Here is a 20,222-nt window from a genome sequence, read left to right as displayed (position 1 = left end):
TTTGTTGAATTTTTACACTTATGAAAATTTGTATAGGACCTTTGTTGAAGTTCCACGATGTAGTATCACGGCCCCTTGCCGTTAACTGCTGTGATCGTGTTGATAAACAATTGATTTCGATTGGTGGCATAAAGGACCCATCTCAATGTGAACATTAATGTAAGGAAAAATGCCATGTGGTCACGCGAACAAATTGTGTAAAAAAATTCTCACAAAAAGTCATCTGATCTCAGATCCTACAATTTGGTTCTTGTAAGTAAAGTTCGTAACGTGTATCATTACTGTTATATATCACTTTTGATGCGATAGATTTGAAGATTATTATAACGATAATACTGGTTAGTTGATACATTGTTTAACAGTTCTCCAAACAACAAACGTTGAACATTTTTGTTTACGCAACACAGCTTTTAGATTGATAATATATAAGCGCAGACGATGCTCGTGGCTGCTTTGGTATTAGTAGACGCCGATACGGCGCCGTTCTCAAACGCAGAAAATAAAAAATAAGTTGCTACCATCCGCTTAGGACCAATTAAAGTAAATTAAGCACTAATTACTATTACGCGACCAATTCAAATAAATATATACCTATTAATATCACATTCTATGGGACAAAGTAAACTTGTTCTTCAAAAAGGAAATGTATATGGTCAATCGGCTCCACATCTAACAATTTACCAGAAATCGGTCCTATACGATTGCTTTAAAAGGTTGTCCTGTATGGGGCAAACATAACTCAAGACGTTTAGTAAAATATGCTAGATAGACCCGGGTCTATTTTGCTTTTTTAACGTATTTTGCAACAAAGGTAGCGTGTTTGCAGAGCATTAAGTTCCTATGCTTTCAGGTCCGAGCTGCGTATCTGTGAATTAGCGCAGTTGTGTGTTTGTAAGTGTATAAATCGATACGTTCTGATTTGAATTTATTTGTCAACGTTTTGTGGCAAAAGCGTACACATACAACATGTTTAGCTTCAGTAGTTGTTTGAACAAGTCTTTGATGTTTTGGAAGTTTATGACACAGGAAGAAGGGAGAAGTTTTAAACACAGTTTCTGTGAGAAAGATGGGAACGTCTTCCATTGTTTGTCCTTCAGGTTACGTGAACTGTCGTGACAACGCATAACTGCACTGGAAATTGACGTCGTTGTAGTGGGATTTCATCCATCTCCAAAAGCTTAAGACAAATCCTCGAAAGCGCTTGAATGTACCTTAACTTATTAAAATGATTATGATGATCACAAAGCATTACCCCTGCGCCGTTACGGAGTCTTAGAAGACCTGAGTCCCTCGCTAAGATGATCGACAAACCCTTCTTTAGCTGCGAGTTATATGGTGGGAGTTTGATACTTCGGATTTGCCAAGAAATTCTGTTCGAGAGTGTGTCGCGTTCACACCTTCCATTTTACTTGATTGATCGAATAATATTCCTTATGATTTTTAGAGGATCGTTCACTGCAAATGTCGTTGATGATGTTGGCTTATATATAAGATTAATAAATTGCGCAATAGAATTTTGTTTTGACGTAGTATTTGTTGGCAGTAGAGTGTCGTTTTTGGTGTTCTTTCAATGTATATGGCCACCGATACCCAATAAAGGTTTCGAGTACTCGACGGTTTAGTCGCCTGTCGGTAATAAAGTTGTGTATCCATAGGTCTGATTTTTTGATACAAGCGTCTGGAATATCTTATCTTACCATTGGTAGCATCTGGCGGGTGTCGCATAGTAGAGATACCTTCACGATGTCCATCTTTATTAGATGTATCACGGCGTACCGGTCGAAAGCCGCGGCTTGAGTCATTGGTCTCGAATGTGCGCTGTCGTGCGAAGTACTGCATTTTAAAATTTTTTCCCATGCTACATATTGTATCCCTTTTGAGGTGAATTAGAATCCTAAATAGAAATCCATTTAGGACTCCGGGCATCGAAGTTGTGGCAATGCGTAGTAATACTGCTGCAGTGGCCGTTTTTCGATTATCTTCACTAGGATACAATTGGTCAAGAAGGTTTACCTGTGCTTTTAGCAACGTCGATAAGCATCATTGGGCCGTTGTCTTCCTTTATTTAAACAATCACAAACATCTTCATAGTGGTTCATAGATGTTTGACGGTATTACGAATGTCAGCGGTAGGAATGGTGATGCTGTACTTCAACAGCCGATTCTTGTGACGATGGTCCTGAGCGATCGAATTCTCTGAACGGCTCCATATGTTCAAGAGGTAGGTAACTTTTTACGTTACATCAAGTAGGTCTCGATCTGTCTAAGGTACCTGTGTTTGGTTGGCAGCCTTTAGAACCTTGTTTTAGAGGTGACTCTTTCTTTCCTTTGCATGCAGCAAAAAGAACTCCGTCATACGTTTCCAGCAAGCCAAGCGATATAGGCATAGTGAAATGGAAAGGGGCCATCAGCAAAAAATTATAAAATTACATGACAATGAATAGTTTCACACAATACTAAGAAACTTAGGTTGCCATTTCAATGTTTAAATGTAGTTACCGGTCAATTGATGATACTACGAAATATACACCTATAGTACATAACAAAACGATCCTTGATATCGAAATAGTAAATACATTGAAAATTGTATGAAGAAATGTACCTTTGTCGAATCTCTATAGTAGGTTCTTCGATCTCTACCGGTAGTCAATCCAAATATCATAGGCGTCTGTATGAAAAAACCACAATATACAGGTGCTCTCAGTTCCTATTGCACACCGGCGGGAACAAATAATGCTAATAATAAACTTACAGCGTCCGTAAACATCAAGTTAGAACATGCATTCTAGTGCGCAATTTATCGGTCTCATCTACCCGCTGACATGGTACGGATACTTTTACCAAAAAACCCATACAAGTTCCTTTTCACAAAATAACCCGGGAAATGAGTAATACTTGTATTGACCTATCCGCTAAGATCTCAAAGAATCTGACCCGTTGCAACATATATTTCAATAAAATTCCTTGACAGTTTTCTCAACTTTCGCCCGATAACTCGCAACTCAGATGTGTATCAACTATCTCAATGGGGAATTTTTTAACTTTGCGTTAGCACAAGGACAATGCTTTATGATCTATACGATCGCATTGTTGTCGTGAAAATTACCTGCGGTACATTCAAACGCTATATTGTCATAGCTTCGAAGGCTGTTCTCAGGCATTCTATGACTCATAAAATCTCACTACGACAATATCATTTTCCAATTATTTAATTTATTAATTTTTTCAGTTACGCCTTGCTATGACAGTTCAAATAACTTGAAGGACAAATGAAAAGGTGATAGTTAATCAAGGTTGGCTAGACGTTACTTTCACTCGTGTGCAGGAGCTCTAAATCGTCAACGTCCTCCTCATGGATCATAAAAATATCGTCATGGCATCGTAGTGTTCTCTCAAATAGTGAGGTCTCACATCCATCAATAGGCAAACATACAACTGTATTAATTCACATAGCTTTTAACTGGAAGCTTTATGCTCGACAACGTTGCCTTTACAAAAACAGCAAAAAAAAAAACTTTTTTTTTTTCAATAAGAATTCTTTACAGAACAAAATTCAAAGCGAGCCAAACGGTCCTCATAAGGATTTCCAAAACTGAAAGATTGAAGGACTCAAAAGCATAGCAATGAGAAATAGCCTTGAAATAAAAATAAAGTACTTGACGTTGCCCCTGTTTCAAGTGTGATTAACCTTTGCCTTTAAGCACATAAAGTGAAATGTGTTTAATTACAAGATAAGATACAAGAAGCAAAAGCCCTTTGTGGGTACATAAGTCAATCTATCTTACTAAAAGAGTTAATGTATTTTGGGGAGGTCTATGCGGAAGACAAAACCGATTGAGGGGGAATACTTGTTCTCGAAGAAAGTTGTTTTTTTTTTTCAATGCTTATTTGAACAAACTGCTATTTGTGGCTATTTGCTTGACGACTTTTAAGGATATATGAAAGATCTACATTAAAAAGCGATGTGGTCTTTCAAACCCTACAACAAGCAGTTTGAAAGAAACGTCTCCAATTTTTAAGTTTGTGAAATTTAATCGTAAAGTAGTGATTTTTTTTTTGTAAATAGTTCACAACTGGCGGCATGTAAACGATCGTGATTTTTTCGCCTCTACTACACGAATACTTTTTCTGAAAAGCAGGTTTTTTTTTTCCTAGAAAGAGGGTGAGCGCGTAATACTGATTCCTTACTGATTAAGCAGAGATTAACTGTGGAAGGACACGGAGCTGGACAAAGTAAAGTCTCAGACTGACGCCGCGTGCACGGCCGATGATTCATTTTACACATGCAAGTTATGTGACCTTGTACAGAAAATAGTTTTTTTTCGAGCAATAGGAGACATGCGGCATATTATTCCTTTCAATGAATGAATTGAAATCATGTAGAGAAACTGTTAGGGTACTCCATTAAAAAGCTGAGTCAGCCCACTAAGGTAACCAATTACTGCTGAAACAAGGCGATCAAATAAGTGCAAGCTGACGGGATCATCAACTTCAGATGGAATGATTCCAAATCGAAATATCATTACTTCGACCGGAGATTTGTAGTTTTAGGAGAATTGCAGCCGGACGTTTGCAAAGGTATAGGTGTGGAATAGATGTTTTTGTCAGGGTCTACGTGCAACACAAACCAAATATTAGAGCAAGTCGATGAAATAATTGCGGCGGAACTGTTAGACATTCTAACGGGAAAAAGAGGCAGGAAAGCTGTAGCAAGATGGATGTCGCTACTAGGTTGACGGCGTCATGAAAATAGACTTACTTTAACGGGGTAGCTTCATCCACACAACAGAACTGGTTCGGGAAAATCTTAAATTATATGATATTACTGTAAAAGCTAAGTATAGCGTTAGCGAAATCCTTTTCGCTTATGGTGTCTGTCCGACTATATGTGATCTTTATCGTCGCAAACTTCTTATACACGTCTACGTGGAAAATTGTAGAGCTTGATGCGAATTACATTTCGGCAAAACATAAAAAAAAGATCAGAGAAAAGACGCTTATTTAGAAATATATATAGACTATGTTATTTGGTCCCATCAGAAACCTTAATTTTATAGCATATTCTGGATTGTACTTTTGCTTTATAACTTTATTATATTAGCGGTTCAGTCGTTCAGTTCAGAGAGCACTGAGTAGGAAAGGTAAAGAAATCATCATTCTGTACTTCTTCTCTTTTTACCCTGGTAATTACCGCTTGCGACTTGTTTTTTTTTTCTTTTAACTTAACGCGTAGTTGTGGTAGCATTGCTTCGATCAAAATGTACCATTAACTCCACATATTCACGTTTACCTATTCGTAATTCTCGATACTGAATACGACTAAATAGGCATGTGAGCCGAGTTAGACACTGTCATATTTTACCTAATACCTTCTGTAATGATAGGATGGATACGAAAAGCCCGAGGGTCTCTCATCAGACGTATAGAATTTGTACATCGAAAGCTGTCAAACGCTTCTTCTTAGAGGAATTATATACCAAATCCCAGGGCCCACGTAGGGTTCAAGGCGGCGATTTAATTGTAACGATAACGAAGTTTCAACAACTTATAAAGATTACTGTAGAATCGAGATGGGATGTATTTACTGTTTCATATCTACTGCCATCATACCCTGTATCTTGTAGAACTATTTGCTAGCCTGGCGGTAGTAAAAAAATCAGTCAAATCATACTACACAAGCCTTCTACAAAATTTATCGAGATTCATGACTGAATCAACACGCTACCATGAATATTCTCTTCTAGATGAATTGTTACTCTCATGATTCCACAATCATGTAACTAACTAGTTTTTATAATTTATTATAGTTCAGTGAGGCTCCATTTAGATAAAAAAAAAAGAAAAAAAAAAAAAGTTCTTTACTGTGTTATCAAGCGGTGATGATAGTTTCCTCCAGAGGAACGCTAATTTATCATCGTCACTACGGTCAAAACCATTTTTGAACAAAGGCGCTTAATACTTTCTTTGTATTAGATTATATGTTGGTATATGGACAGCTTAATAGCAAACAAATATACATAAAATCCCCTCTTTAAACGCATTTGTTTTCTGATTAGAACTCCTTACTTTACACTGCTGCAAAATCCAATATATAGGCTTCCTAGCACAAGATAACATAATTTCTCTTTCGTGTCTTTAGCATAATGATTTTGCCCTGTCAACGAGCCCGTAAGCGCCAGGCGCAGCTTGGCGCCTGCTTGATCCGTCGTTAGATTTATTGCCGTTTTAAGTTAACTCATAGCGATAGACTTCTTTGCCAACGAGAGCAATGGTGTGTTGGATACGCAAAGCTAAAAAAAAAAAACTAAGTAACTTTCATATTTGAATTTGTCTTTCGTTAATGACGTAAATAATTTCCAACATGTTAATTATAATCTGATATTGCTTGTGGCGCGTTAGTCACGTCTCGTCGTTACCTAATCTAACTTAAGGTATGGTTAACTTCTATAGTGTGCACTATTTCAGTCGCTCGGAATCAGCAACCCAATTTTGGATCATGCATGAATAGGAGCGTTACAAATAACCTGTAACTAAAAATGGTATAACCGATGCCTACTTAAAATGTTTTATTACATAAGTTAACCTATCTCGTCATGTAGATCTACGGAATAGGTCCGTGTCTACATATGCTGTATTTACTCGAACTTCCTGCGAGGTCTATGTACCAAAGAACATCTTCTAAAATCCGCGAAAGTGCTTTTTTCGTTTAAAAATGTTATTGATGATTTTTCGACTGCGTCATTTGTTTTAGCCATCTTGTGTTTCTATATTGAGATATATATAGAGAAATGCAATCAAGTTTAGATCAGAAATTATTTTTTTACTTTGTCTGATGTTATATCCACGGACTTTGGAAATGATCGTACATGTCTCGCTCGTGGTTTCATATAAGTGTCACATCCAGAAACGTACGTAGTTAGACTTCTCAGATGAATAAATTGAGATAATTTAACAAACCAAATTGTGTGTTTTATCAAGCGGGGAAAGTTTACTGTGTTGAGAAGGAAGCGGACCATTGTCAAAATGCCCTGAATAGCAACGTATCAGTAAAGCCCCCTTAATGCCGATAGAATAACTACAACTAATTTTATGACCGTTTTGAAGTCTCCGTTTTTTGCCTTAATATTTTATGTCCAAGCACGTAGTAAGTCAAGAAAGTCTTTTCTTCAGCCCAGAAGGTATTATTTTTGACGGATCACTGCAAGGGAAAATAACGCTATAGTACTAAGGAAAAATGAAATACTTCAAGAGAAAAAATTATGAGAAGTAAAGATTCTTTGGTGTATTTGGCGAAAAGCTCTCCATAAGACGTTTTTTTTTTCTCAAAATACATTAATCAAATCAAATTTTATTTATTCACCTTTGCTACTTTCAAACGCTTCGCCGAAATTCATCAATGCAGCCCAACAGCATAATGCCAGTATTGAAAAGGGTATAAAAAATAACTAAAAAATTACCTAAAACGGTTTGCATTATATGGATTATATCAGTATTGTTGAATCTATAAAACTAGTTTGAGGGGTTTGTCAGAAGTGCTAGAGATGGTACCAGGAAACGTCGAGCGGCACGGTATCTACCACAATTTGCCCCCATTTGAACTCGCGGAAATTTAGTTTCCTGCAGTGTCTATGGTAATGCCCATGCACGAGGAAGCGGGTGCCTGTTTAGCCGACTCGTCTTTTTGCATAGGCTAGTCCTCATCGCAGCAGAGGCAAAAAATCTTCACCGATCTCCGTGAATTCTTGCTCTCACTTCTTAAGATTCATCGTGAAAGCTTTGTTGCTGGGAGCCCAATGCGATGCCGCAGACCGTTAGACGACAATGACAAGCCAACTAAGAGATACGCGAAGCCATTTCAAGTCATTACATGTAATCCTAGCGTCCTTTTGATGGAAGGTGGCCAGACGTGATTTAATTGTTCGAAGTTCTCAGCTGTATGATTATCCTAGAAGACGTTTATTCCATAGGTTGCAATCGGAGCTGCATTGAGATTTCATAAGTTGAAGGTAGCTGCTAGAGGCAGGCGATGGGACGATTTTATCGTCCATATGGTTAATACTACCTTCCTACATGTTTTGGTAATGTGCGCGGTAAAACTCCTGCCGTTTACAGATAAAAATAGCCCCAAGTACCAGGAAACCAGTTTACATAGGCAAGGGGCGATCTCGCGAGATATGAAATGCTAATTCTGTCCTACCTGCCCTTCCAAATTACACCGCCTCTGTCTCGATCAGGTTCATGGTCAGTCCCAGATATGTGAAAGCTGCGTGGAATCGGGCAAGTGCTTGCCGCACTTGAACCATGTTTGACCGGTATATCACTAAATCGGTTGTGTTCAAAGTGACACCGACTGATTTCTTGACCCTATGATTTGATCAGAGGGGCCCTTCAGCGAAATAGAGAATAATAGTGGGCATAAATTAGCTTTTTGAGCCCGGCCTGTTGTTTGTATGAAGGACGAGGGTTTGGCCACTCCACCGTTAATAGTTATTCTTATCTCCCGGAGAATCAGAATGAGAAGGTCAAACACCTCCATAGGGACACCCACCTCAGCCAGCGTCCGTATAACTTTGCCTTTGGGCACCGACGTCGAAAGCTGCCTTGAAGTCGACGTATAGTATGTATAGCGCGACATGGCCAGTGCTCTCTTGACGTCAGGCATCAGGATCCTGCACATCCTCTTTATGGAATATTTTCTTCGGAACCTACGTTGTTTTGTTATGTTGTGATGAGTAGCAACGGCAATCTGCAAGCGCATCTTGAAGGACCGCAGTGCGGCTTGAGTTCGACTGGTCGAGGCGGACCTTGAAGTCGGTGTGGCAATAACCACAGGAAAAACAGAGGCAAAAAAGGAAACAGCGCTTCCAGTCCGCTAATGAGTTTCTGCACCTACACGTACATCGATTCGTCCGGCCGGACATTAGTCACTAGCTACATAAGGCAATGACGCTATCCTCCACTAGACACAACGTGTACCCTAGATCGTCTATCCACGGAAATGTCTCCACTAGGGCGGCCTGGTTGAGCAATGCACAGAATAAAAATATTATTAATTAAAAGGGGTAGTTTCCTAAACCTCTGTTAGCACAAGTATGTCTATACTATTTAGGACTTTCGAGGAGAGGAGCGCCGAAGGTGCAGACCTCTCACAGTTTCACTGTATAATTCTTAGCTTTTCCTCAAGATCCGGTTTTCCTGCAAGCTCCGTGATCGACCTTGGGAGCGGCTACGGTGATTAACAGAGTCGCGTACAAGAATTGGCTCTCGAGCAATCAACGCTGCGAACACCAGTTTGACGAAGTCCTCAACCGTTGTGCCGGGTGGGACCCGACAGCCACAGCTCACCTGTTCGGCTTGGTGTTACTTTTTTTTTTCAAGGATAATTTTTTAACGGTATCTTCGCTGGCGGTGACCCGGCTACTCGAACGTTCGACTTCAAGAGTCCGGTTTGGCTGGCTAGACTTGTTGACAAAGCCTCCTCGTGTTGTGGTTATCATCGGTGGCACTTGAATGTCAACATCTTCTGGCTCCTGCTCTTCTCATTTGTCAAACATTCTCACACCTAAAAAATGCTTTATCTTCTAAGCAATGTCAAAAGCAATCTTGCCGGCCATCTCACTTTTATCGCCATATAGTCAGTCGATTCTTGATAACCGAATTGAAAGCGCAAGAGCCGAGAGACTTCGCATATTTTTGACTCACTCTTTTCGCAATAATATCGTTTGCCGCCTTGCAATCCTGGCCGAATAGAAAAACGGGAAGCACAAACTTCTGATTCAACACAAAATAATTAACTTCCAAAAAACTCTCCATCTTGCTAATATATCTACCCTTTTCAAATTCTATGTCTTCATAGTAACACAACAACTGGTTCAGCGGTGCTGCTAATACTCTTTTGCTTCACACACACTTCACTCTGGATGTGTATTTTCGGCGCCTCATAGAGAGCCACTAAGGCTTTGTTAGAAAGAATCTCTTTCAGCGCGGAGTCGAGGGGCTGCGCGATGCTGTCTTTTACCATTAACGCTGTGGCAGAGAGGAGGGTCGGATCATCGGAAAGTCTCTTGGGATTCCCTCACGTTTGACGATCAGTTATCGTCAACGGTGCCATACGTTTCTGTTCCGTTTTTAAGTTTGATACTCCAGCTCCACCACTCGACGCAACAAGGAAGTCACAAGATCTATTTGGTTTATTCCACCTTTATTTCAAAATTAATCATAAATCTTTCTAATGTCAGAGTTCAGTGAGGGGAAGATTAATGCTGGGCTTTGTCAGACCTTACAACACGTACTTTTCAGTTATATGGGCTCTCCAGCCTTTTCGGTGATTGATCTTTGGCCTTCAGTTCACCGATCGAGTTTAGGAGCTGCCATCCCTTTGGGCCCCGCACTCGCCTTCCTGATATTACCCAACAACATACAAATGCAGATCAGCAATCAGGGTTGACGCTAATGATGCCAGTTGGTGCTAAGTAAACGATCTCATTCGCGGAGAAACGATCTGTTTGACAACAAAATTTACTTGTCTCAGTTGCTTGTCGATATAAACGAAAACACTCCACACGTTTGTTGACATTGACAAATCTTTATTTTTTAGCTCATTTTGTTCATGAATGATGTTTGGTCTGTTTATGTTTGGTTGTTCCTCTTTGTCTGTTTTGTTTGCGTGTTTCACCCTACTTTTTCAGTTCGTGAGGAACCGTGCCTTTTGTTGTTCTTGTCGTTGCCACCCTCGCTCATATTGCTGTGTTCCTCTATGTTGCTCTTATTGTATTTAGTAATGTCACCATTATCATTAGCCATAGTCATTAGCATCATCAGCATCATCTTGAAAATCATCATGTTCATTCACCGTTTCCTTCTTTCTCTGTTCATCGATTATTTTTCCTGTTAACTAACGATTATTTTCCTTCGTGCACATTTTTGCTCTCCTTGTTTCAGTTTTGTGTCTCTGTTTGTTAATCTCTCTGTCCTCCTTTTTCCCTCGTTTGTTCACTCTCTCTCTCTCTCATTAATAATGTCTATGTTTATCATCGAAACGTGTCACCATCGATGAGCTCCACGAGTCCACTCTGCATCATTCGCAGTCTGTATGTTTTTTGTTTATACCTTGTGGAGATACACGCCATCTTGCCCCCCCGACATGTGTCGGATCATGCTACTTGACATCATTAGGCTACTTACTTCTTTTCCGATTTCTCCGTTTCATATACAACTCTTTTTCTCGCACGTATTACATCGATAGAGGGTTGGTAGAACCGGGTAAGATGTGAACGAGCAGCTGTCATCAATGCTCTGTATATATATATATATACATGTAAATGCAAGTCGTTTTACCGAAACATATTGTTTTGTTTTTGTTGAACTAAGCTGACTTGTCGTTATTATTGACATTTTACTACTTGAAAATGTTTGTCTGAGGGGCAACATGACGTGCACTTTGGCACCAGGAACGAACGGAGGTTGGGTGAGCACAGAAAAGTTAGTAAAATGCCTTACCGAACGCAAATACATTGAAGAGACGCTTGTGCAACATAATGCGCTCAAGTTTACACATTAACCATTCATCTTGAGGACAAAGTACAAGGAATTGAACGAAAGGAAAGTTAACTGTGTATACGCATGATTCGACACTGCGAATTAATTTTGTATTATCATATCTAGCCGTCCTCCACTCGTTTGTTTAGCGTCCTTTGGGACCATATGAAACGATAATCCTCAGCATACCCATTATTACTATATTAATATTGGTAATATTTTTCTTTATCTAAGTCGCTTTTGCTTCCACCATAGAGTCCTCATCTATAAATAGACCACGTCTCCCACGAAATGTACCTGACTCATATGGAACAGAAAAAATAATGCTGGTGTGCTTACTCAACCGAAAATATTACTGAACAAAACAAAACGTGGCCTGCGACTGATAAAAGCCATTACTTCTGCTACTGGAAGTAGTAGGAATGCATCAAAGGATGCTTGGTTTTCCATCAAATATATATGATAAAAGTAGAGGTAGCTTGAGAGGAAAAAAGCCAGTAATCAGTAACAACTACCACTAGCTAAAACTACAACAAAAAAAGAATCTGGCGTAGTTACCTAAATGAACATAGATGTACATGATGCAGGCCAACCTTAGAAAAAGGGCAATCAGCAATTCGTCTATTTGTAAATGTCAGTCCACTTCTACGGTCCGTTTCTTGATTTTATCTTGTGGTCTTCCATTTGACCATACGCAAACTTACCCTCTCCCTACCCTTCGTAGCGGAATAAACACATAATAATAATAATATCATTATTAATATTAGCGAATTATTAGAAGATAAGTGATGTACATGGGGCAGTTTGACTGCGTTTATCCTTGTTATAGTTGTCGCTCATATATTTTTATATATATATATATATGTAAAAGTAATATCATCATTATTAGTACGGGAGTGATTCGAAATCTCAAGTTCGTCTTCTTCCTGTGTGTTTCAAGCTATCCTTCCATTTCTCGTCTAGTGAATCATTTTCTTTGTTTATATTCATTAGTTCTATATATGTATCATAAATCATCATCAGTATCATCACCATCATCAGCGCCACCGTTATATGTAATCATACCGTGTGAATATATATATATGTATCATACTGCTATATTGGATGTGCCTAATTTTATCTTTAGCGCGTTGTTCACGCTGTTGTTATCGATTTCGACATGTTGTTACGATTGGGAACACACGGTATTCTAATAAACAAAGCATATTTTATGTTGGGAATTTGCAACGCTCATTGTGGATCTGTCATACGGGCGATGCTCACATGCATGCGCACTATCGGGCAGTCAACCGCCGTTGCGTCATCTTATTATTAATTATTTTTATCATCATTATTACTATTACTCTCTCTCTTTCGTATAGCTTTTATACGCGCTGAATTCTTAGTATTTTATGCTTCAATATACATACACAATACACGGAAGTGTCGGCGAGCTGTGAACTGTTAGAGCGATTCAGGTCTTCTTTTTCTGGGTTTGTCGCCTTCAGTCCAAATCAGCCTCTTCTTTCTCTCTCTCTCTCTCTCTCTCTCTCGGCGTCTACGTTCATTCTGCTCAACCATGATTTTTAGGTCGCGTACACTTATATATATGTGTATATATATATATATATATATATACCCCTGTAAATATATTATGTATATTATACAACAATAGCTTATTTTTTACCATAGTGATGTTTTACATAGCCTTAATAATATTGTTGTCATCATATAATAGTCAATGTTGTCTTCTCTTATTATATCTCATACATATATATGTATATAATTATATAAATTATCATTATTATTAGTGCCTTGTTATATATTTTCTTGATATATTTTTCTTGCTGTAGTATTTGCTCATATATTGTAATAATATAATCAACTTGATCAGTATCATCATCATTGTGTGAAGATTATTGCTGTAGGAATTTGGCGCAGCGGCACCGATTGGTTACCACTTCCCTTTCAAAGCTTTTTGTTAATGACTTTCGCCCCTGTCAAGCAACTACTACTTGTTTCACATCCCTGTGTCAGTCCGACATAAAAAAAAACACGCTAAAAGTAGAAAATGACAATTTCCTGCCATACTTGAATAGCAATCCATGTTGTTTTCACTTTGAGTCAGAACTAAATAATTTTATTCGGCTAATTTTTGCACCTATCAGAATTTCATTTAGTGGAGGCTGGTTACGCAAGTGGCATTTACGGTTATGCTACTTATGTCCGCGAGAAGCTTGGCACGGTGGAACTTCAAAAGAGAGATGAAAAACACACTTTCATCCCTTTTTATAACTGATACCGCTTGACGCTTGGGTACGCATAACAATAGCTTGAATAATCTGCGAATCTTGATGTTTCGTCTACTCTACGCTTCGAAAACTGAGATCGTCAAGACGGGGTCAAAAGGGAGTAGCGCCGCATCGGAATCTAGGTTACTTGTTTGTCCTTTACAGGAGACCCTTAATATTTAGTTCTTATCTAACTTAATAGTACGTTGCTATATGTGAGGTAGCTCGTGTTGAGGTAGTTGTATCCAGGGCGTTGGCTCAGCTTGCCCTTACATCAATGCTTGTGTCGATCTTGGATCGCGAGACGTGCAAATAATCTAACGAAAACTAAGGGCTGTGCCACCTAAGGCTGCAAATAACTGGTGTTAGTAGCTTCTGCTGCTACTTAAAGCCTCATTTGTATACTTGGTTAAGGAGTTAACCTTCTTTTTTTCGAAATAACCCGTTAGTTTGGGTAAGTCGAACATCGGTTTGAGGTAGATGAGGTCGTGGGTTACGGGAAGGCAAATGTAAATGGCGCGACTCGTTTGTAAAAATATGCCAACTGCAGGAACTAGAACTCTATTGGCGCTGGGCGGAGCAACTCACGGAAGCTCTACACCTTTAAAGAATAATGTGTATAGTGGCTCATTCATCTATCCAAGTTAGACCTGTTCTATTTTCACGGTTTCCGTATTTTAATGAATTAGTGCTGCAATCGGTCCTGCATTGAATGACAATAGCATCGATGCTTTTGACACTCCCGTGCATTAAATCAGCGTCCAAATCAGTCAACCAGGATGCTTCACGTTAATCTTAATGACGCTGCTACCACCTCTTCTTCTAGTTCGATACTAAAAGTAGTGTAGACTTGGAGTCGGAAAGGATAAGCTTACAGCTTTAACAATTTTTCAAAAATTTACCACTGAAAGGAAAATTCTTAAATTAGATACTGTTAAAGCTTGTTTAGTGGTGAGATGCAGCATTAACAACTGTAACTTATTAGGACTGTAAATAGAAAATAAAGCAGTGTATAGTGTTATGTTAAAATTTAAATGATATTCGCAACTTACCGAAGCATATTTTGGCATATTTAGCGTCTTTGCTAAAAACACGAATTCAGTGGGATCGAGCCCAGTGTAATGTTTTCCTTAGGTCACACTTTAGTATCTATAAATATATTATAATTATAATGATTCTTGTCTCCATTTTGTAATAAATTCATACTCTATGGTACAATTGTCAATATTATTGTCATGAGTCCAGCCTTCAATAAAGGTTAAAACTGTCTTACACCAATGAAAAATCTATAATGTAACAGCAACTCTTGGAGGCAGAATTAACACAACGATGTCCTCATAATTATTGAAGCTTTATGCGGTAATAATCGATTATTGATCGATCAGTCGTAAATGAATCATAATAAGGTTTTTACAGCGATCCTTTAGAAGAATCGCCAGTTATTCTCACTGACAAGTGCGTGAATGTGAGGCATTTTAGGTCGATGGAGCGACCGAAACTGTCATCACAGTCCGTTCTACAATATTATATAAACAGACGCACAGCGGATCGATGGCAGAGCCCGGCTATAATATTTCCTCAGTCGATAAAAGAAAAGATTATCAGTAACATCGCATATTTGCACGTGCTTGCATAACCTTGCCTATTCTTAATATCATTTAATATAATAACTTTAACAACATAATAAACAATTAAAATTGTACAGTCAGTGGCTTTTAAAAACAATCTAACTCTTCGAAGTTAACACGTGCCAACCTGTAACTGTTGACTCTCGAAAATAAACAAAAAGACATGAAGATTCTCAAAATATAATAATAATAATGATCAGAAATATATTTAAACCAACAGTTCGGTTGTTAGTGTAGTAAGTTAACCAACAAAGCATAGTGTTGCTTATAAAGACCTCAATTTTCTGTTATTTTTCGAACTGTTTGCTGTCTGATTATACCTATTGTGGATTAACAGTGGGTGCCATATTTCCGCTGCTGCCGCCGCCATATGCATACGATACCCATGCGATCCTCGTTTTGCACTCCCCTAGAGTGTTACCGTAAACAAAAAAGCAGCTAAACAATCAACCTGATATATACATATATCTGGTAGCATCGTCACTGACATTATCATTATTACTGTTATCATTAATACTATTATCTTTATCGTTCTGTCGACATAAACGTGTCCATCGGTATAATCTGTTCAGCTACTCTTGCCTTTTTATTGGCCACCTGCTTGGCTGTATATATGTGTATATATAATTTATATAATGTATATATGTATATATTTCTATATATATGTGTATGTATAGATGTATATAATATTACCCGTCTAGACAGTTTTGATGTGTCTGTTACTGTTGTTGTTGTTGTTGTTGTTTTTTGTTGTTCTTCTTTTGGTTGTATCTCGCAGTTCTTTCGTTGCCTCCTTTCGGAGGGGCTGGGTTCGATCTACTTGTAAGTCAGGCGATGCTGAAATCTTGAAAGGCCCATAAGCATATATGAATAGTTTGTGCCCATGGGAAACTCCTAGATATCAGCTCTCTTCACCATTTGGCCAATTTACTTAAGAGTGAAAGAATTGCTACGTGATGGCACTGTTGTAGTTTCTGTTTTCTTTTTATCTCTGTCGGATAAAAAGAATAGGAGTTCTGTATAGTCTTAATTATACATGTTATCAGTTACTCCGTCGAGCTACATAGACCATTTCTCGTAACATTTTCTTTTCTTCTCTATTCTGGTTATCTCGACAAACTAGTGAGGGAGGCACAAAGCTCAGTTTCCTTATTTTATTGCTATGGATACCATCACCACCCCATATACTCGAACGCATCCCGTATCATTCAAACAGACCGAAGTAACATTACCAACGTCATCAGTCGTAATATTATGAGAGCCACACTGAAGTATATGCCATCCGTTCATAAACACTGACACTTTTGAATTTATCAATCAGACTTTGTCTGACAAATCTTTATCTTTGCGAGATATTAGGCAAACGAAATCCTTTGTAAATGTAAATGACTCGATTCCTATACAATAATAATAATAATAGATCACTATTATAATCTATGGAATATAGCAATCAAGCTTGACTCGCTTTTTCGTCTTTTTGTTCAATCTTGTATTCTTCTCAGTTGGTATTACGACTGGTAGTAGTAATAAACTTTATTATTGTTTTAGTACCCAAGAGAGGCTGTGTGGTGTTAGACACCGGATACGCCTTTTTAAGGCCAACCTCAAAGTAGCTTTCGCACATGATTATTCATGGTCTATCGTAATAATTATCTCAGGTATAATATATTGATTAAACCATAATAATAATAATTGATAAAATCAACATCCCCTTGGCGACTGCTAGTGTTGCAATAATCATGAATGCTCTGTGGTGGTGTAGTTATTATCATCGTGTTATTGTTATTATTTGTTACATTGGTTTCTTCTTTAATGCTTGCGCTTCGTATTTCTTTTCAAGTGTCAATTACTAATGACTAGCATTCAGATAAAATGATGGACCTGAGGTAGGACGTACTCTATTGCTTCTTGGTTGCTGTTGTTATTCATTAAGATAAACACTAACATGTTTCCTCCAACATGACCATCATAATATAGCATTTTATCTTTTTATAGAATCTAGTAGGTCGTCGTAATTGTTTTGTATATTTCACCAAACTTTACAAGTCAGGCGATCAAGCTCGTTTATTTTATGGGGCGCACATGGAGAGAGATAATAAGACGCTCAATATGACTGAATGTCTAAAAATTTTACCATGGCAGGAATACTCCTAGACACTGCATCAATACGCGAAAATGTACATGAAATTGACGCGTGCACAATTAGTGTTTTTAAAATTCCAATATCAATGAACTAATTGCATCTTTCACTGACCTTCAAAATAAATAAGATTAACTTATTACATCTCCACATGCGCCGTCTCCGCCTGAGTTACTTCCTCTTTTCCTTCTGACACCCTTTTCTAAGCACGATTTGCATCATTGCTGCCGTTTATGCTTTGTCATGACCCGTCATTGCAGTTAAAAATCTTAATAAGAGTCTAATTATTATCTTATTATTGATAATTATATTAATCACTGCTATTTTCAATTAGTACGTGTATAGTTGTTATTATTGCTTCCAGTTCGTCGTTGCGACGTTATTCCGCATTTTCGGCGGCCTTAATCAAGACATACGGCTGTATGCGATTCAGATAAATCCCCCTCGACCTTTCAGGAGGAGAAGGCGCGGGAAATGGGTATAAAGAGGTAGATAAGGTCGTATTTACTTCAGCTGATAAGTATGGGTGGTACACGTCATCACGTTCGCCCTGTACTCGGACGAGAAGGACGATCCACAGGGGCAACAGATACCTAAACTCCTGTTAGGTTGTTCATGCGAAATAAAAGCTGTTAAACTACTACACAGATATCTAATTGGCCTCAAAAAGAAAACTTATGATTTGGAATATACCGAAAAAAGTAAAAAGAAGCAACGCTCACCGCACATATTATAAAAACTTGTCACATGCTGGTTGTTTGTAGGCAAACTAACCAAAAAAGTTATAGTATGTATAGAGTTCCTAACAGACCATGCTCGTGCCTTTAATAACCTCATATTTTAAAATAGTATCCTTTCAGGGTCATCTTCCGAAAAGTCATTGGCTGACATTATCAGCTGTCTTGCTTGTAATTTTGCCCTTTCAGTTCACGGTTTCATGAGGGCGATATGAGCTCCTTGAAACTCATTGACGGTTAATATCTGCTAGCGTTTAGTGTTGTTACGACGCCTGCGTTTCTGTTTTTCGCCCTCCATTAACCTATAGGTTGCGTTTCCCGGAGGAGCCACTTCAGCGCAGCATCTTTACCAGTTTCCTCCAGCAGTTTGCCTACCACTAAACGACATTGTTCGTGGTAACCATTTATCCACTCGATCTGAAAAATGATACGCAATAAATATTTAAATGCAATGTCAAAGTCTTCTTTACTAACTACTGAGAAATGTGGTGCGAATTTGTCAATAGGACAAGCATACATGTCAATGCTTTTTCTAGATTTATTATTCTTATTTGCAAATGTATAATTTCCACGTAGTCTTAAATATACACCATGTGAGAATAAATTAACGGATTATAAATAATCAGTATTAAGTATTAATATGTGTTAAGAAAGATTAAGCAACTGCTATAATTCGAGCAAGAGGAGTATCCTAAATCCTTTACTAACAATATAATATATACTATTGAAAATTACTATACATTTATTGAAAGAAAGCCAAAAAGGTGTACACTTGTTTTATGAATATATATAAATACGCAAGGGCAAAAGTAATGGCAAAAAGATCTAATAGGTTCCGTGTATCATACCTCTTCTTTACTGAGCATTGAGGGATCGAGGAGTTTACTCTGCACTGGTACTAATGTAACCGTCTCGAACGTAAGAAACGGTTTTTCATAGTCAGTTTTTGCCGGAACGATTACTGCCACATTTTCAATGCGAATCCCAAAGTCGTCGTCCTTATAATATCCAGGCTCTATAATCAAAGATACATACATACATACGCAATATTTTATTTGAATTAAATCATTTTTTGGTTAAATGACAGATAATGGTATCAGGCACACGGAAATGAATCTTCTTGTGGTGAGCGAGCAATCATAAAATTACCATTTCTAACCACCGTAAGTTAAGCGGTCTATTTACTGAATTATAAAATTCGGCGTCAATTAGTTCGCCTGGGCTTACTTCGTGTAAATACGCTAATGCTCAATTAGGCCATGTATTATTGCACAACACTAGGGATTCAATTAAGCCTACATTCAGCAGTTCTATTGAGGAATCAGAGGAATTAATTTCAGCACCAAAAGGCCTTAGAGTAAAAAGGTGTCAGTACAAAAATAGACTAAACAAACACCTAGTGAGCTTTAATAGGAATCAAAGCCTACCTGCTATCCATATACATGTGTTCACACAAAACTTACCGATGCTACTAAACATGCCCTCGCGCAGTCCACAATCATAAGGGTTGTCCCTATACGAGATCGAAAAGGGTCCCTCATGCACGTTAAGATAAGCGCCAACTCCGTGGCCTGTTCCATGCATATAGTCTAATCCGACGTCCCATAGGCTCTTACGGCCCAGTGTGTCGATCATAGCGCCCTGTACCGTGAAAGAATCAATTGAACTACCTGTTACCAACTGGTATATTTTCGGGGGCAACAGGGAGCTGTTGTTCTCTGTTTTACAATTCGCAAGGTAATGTTTACAGCAGTAGTGTACTTATTACTCACGAGTTTAAAAAATACCATGCGCATGTCTTACTACGGGGCTCAACGAGATAGGTTCTGGCTTTGCAGCGAGATAGTTAGCTACCCAAGCCACTGCTATAGGCTACTGCTGATTAAGAGCGCAGAAACTCTTTTAGACT

At 38.3% G+C, this 20,222-nt stretch overlaps 1 protein-coding gene across 1 annotated transcript in view; it reads right to left on the bottom strand.

Annotated features, from left to right (window-relative positions):
- Positions 1-10,565: 10,565 nt before the first annotated feature.
- LOC111268439 (Aminopeptidase P) overlaps positions 10,566-20,222 on the bottom strand; it is a 61,988-nt gene continuing 52,331 nt past the window's right edge. The window contains exons 15-17 of the mRNA XM_086971698.1: positions 19,777-19,954; positions 19,162-19,328; positions 10,566-18,730 (exon numbers count right to left, since the gene is read on the bottom strand). Of these exons, the coding sequence (XP_086827824.1) occupies positions 18,611-18,730; positions 19,162-19,328; positions 19,777-19,954 (465 nt within the window). The 3' untranslated portion in view covers positions 10,566-18,610. The remainder of the gene's footprint in view (positions 18,731-19,161; positions 19,329-19,776; positions 19,955-20,222) is intronic.

Source organism: Varroa jacobsoni, unplaced genomic scaffold (assembly GCF_002532875.2).
Source record: "Varroa jacobsoni isolate VJ856 unplaced genomic scaffold, vjacob_1.0 scaffold_1285, whole genome shotgun sequence".
NCBI lineage: Eukaryota > Metazoa > Arthropoda > Arachnida > Mesostigmata > Varroidae > Varroa > Varroa jacobsoni.
Note: the sequence above shows the minus strand (reverse complement) of the source record. Positions and strands in the feature narration are given on the sequence as shown.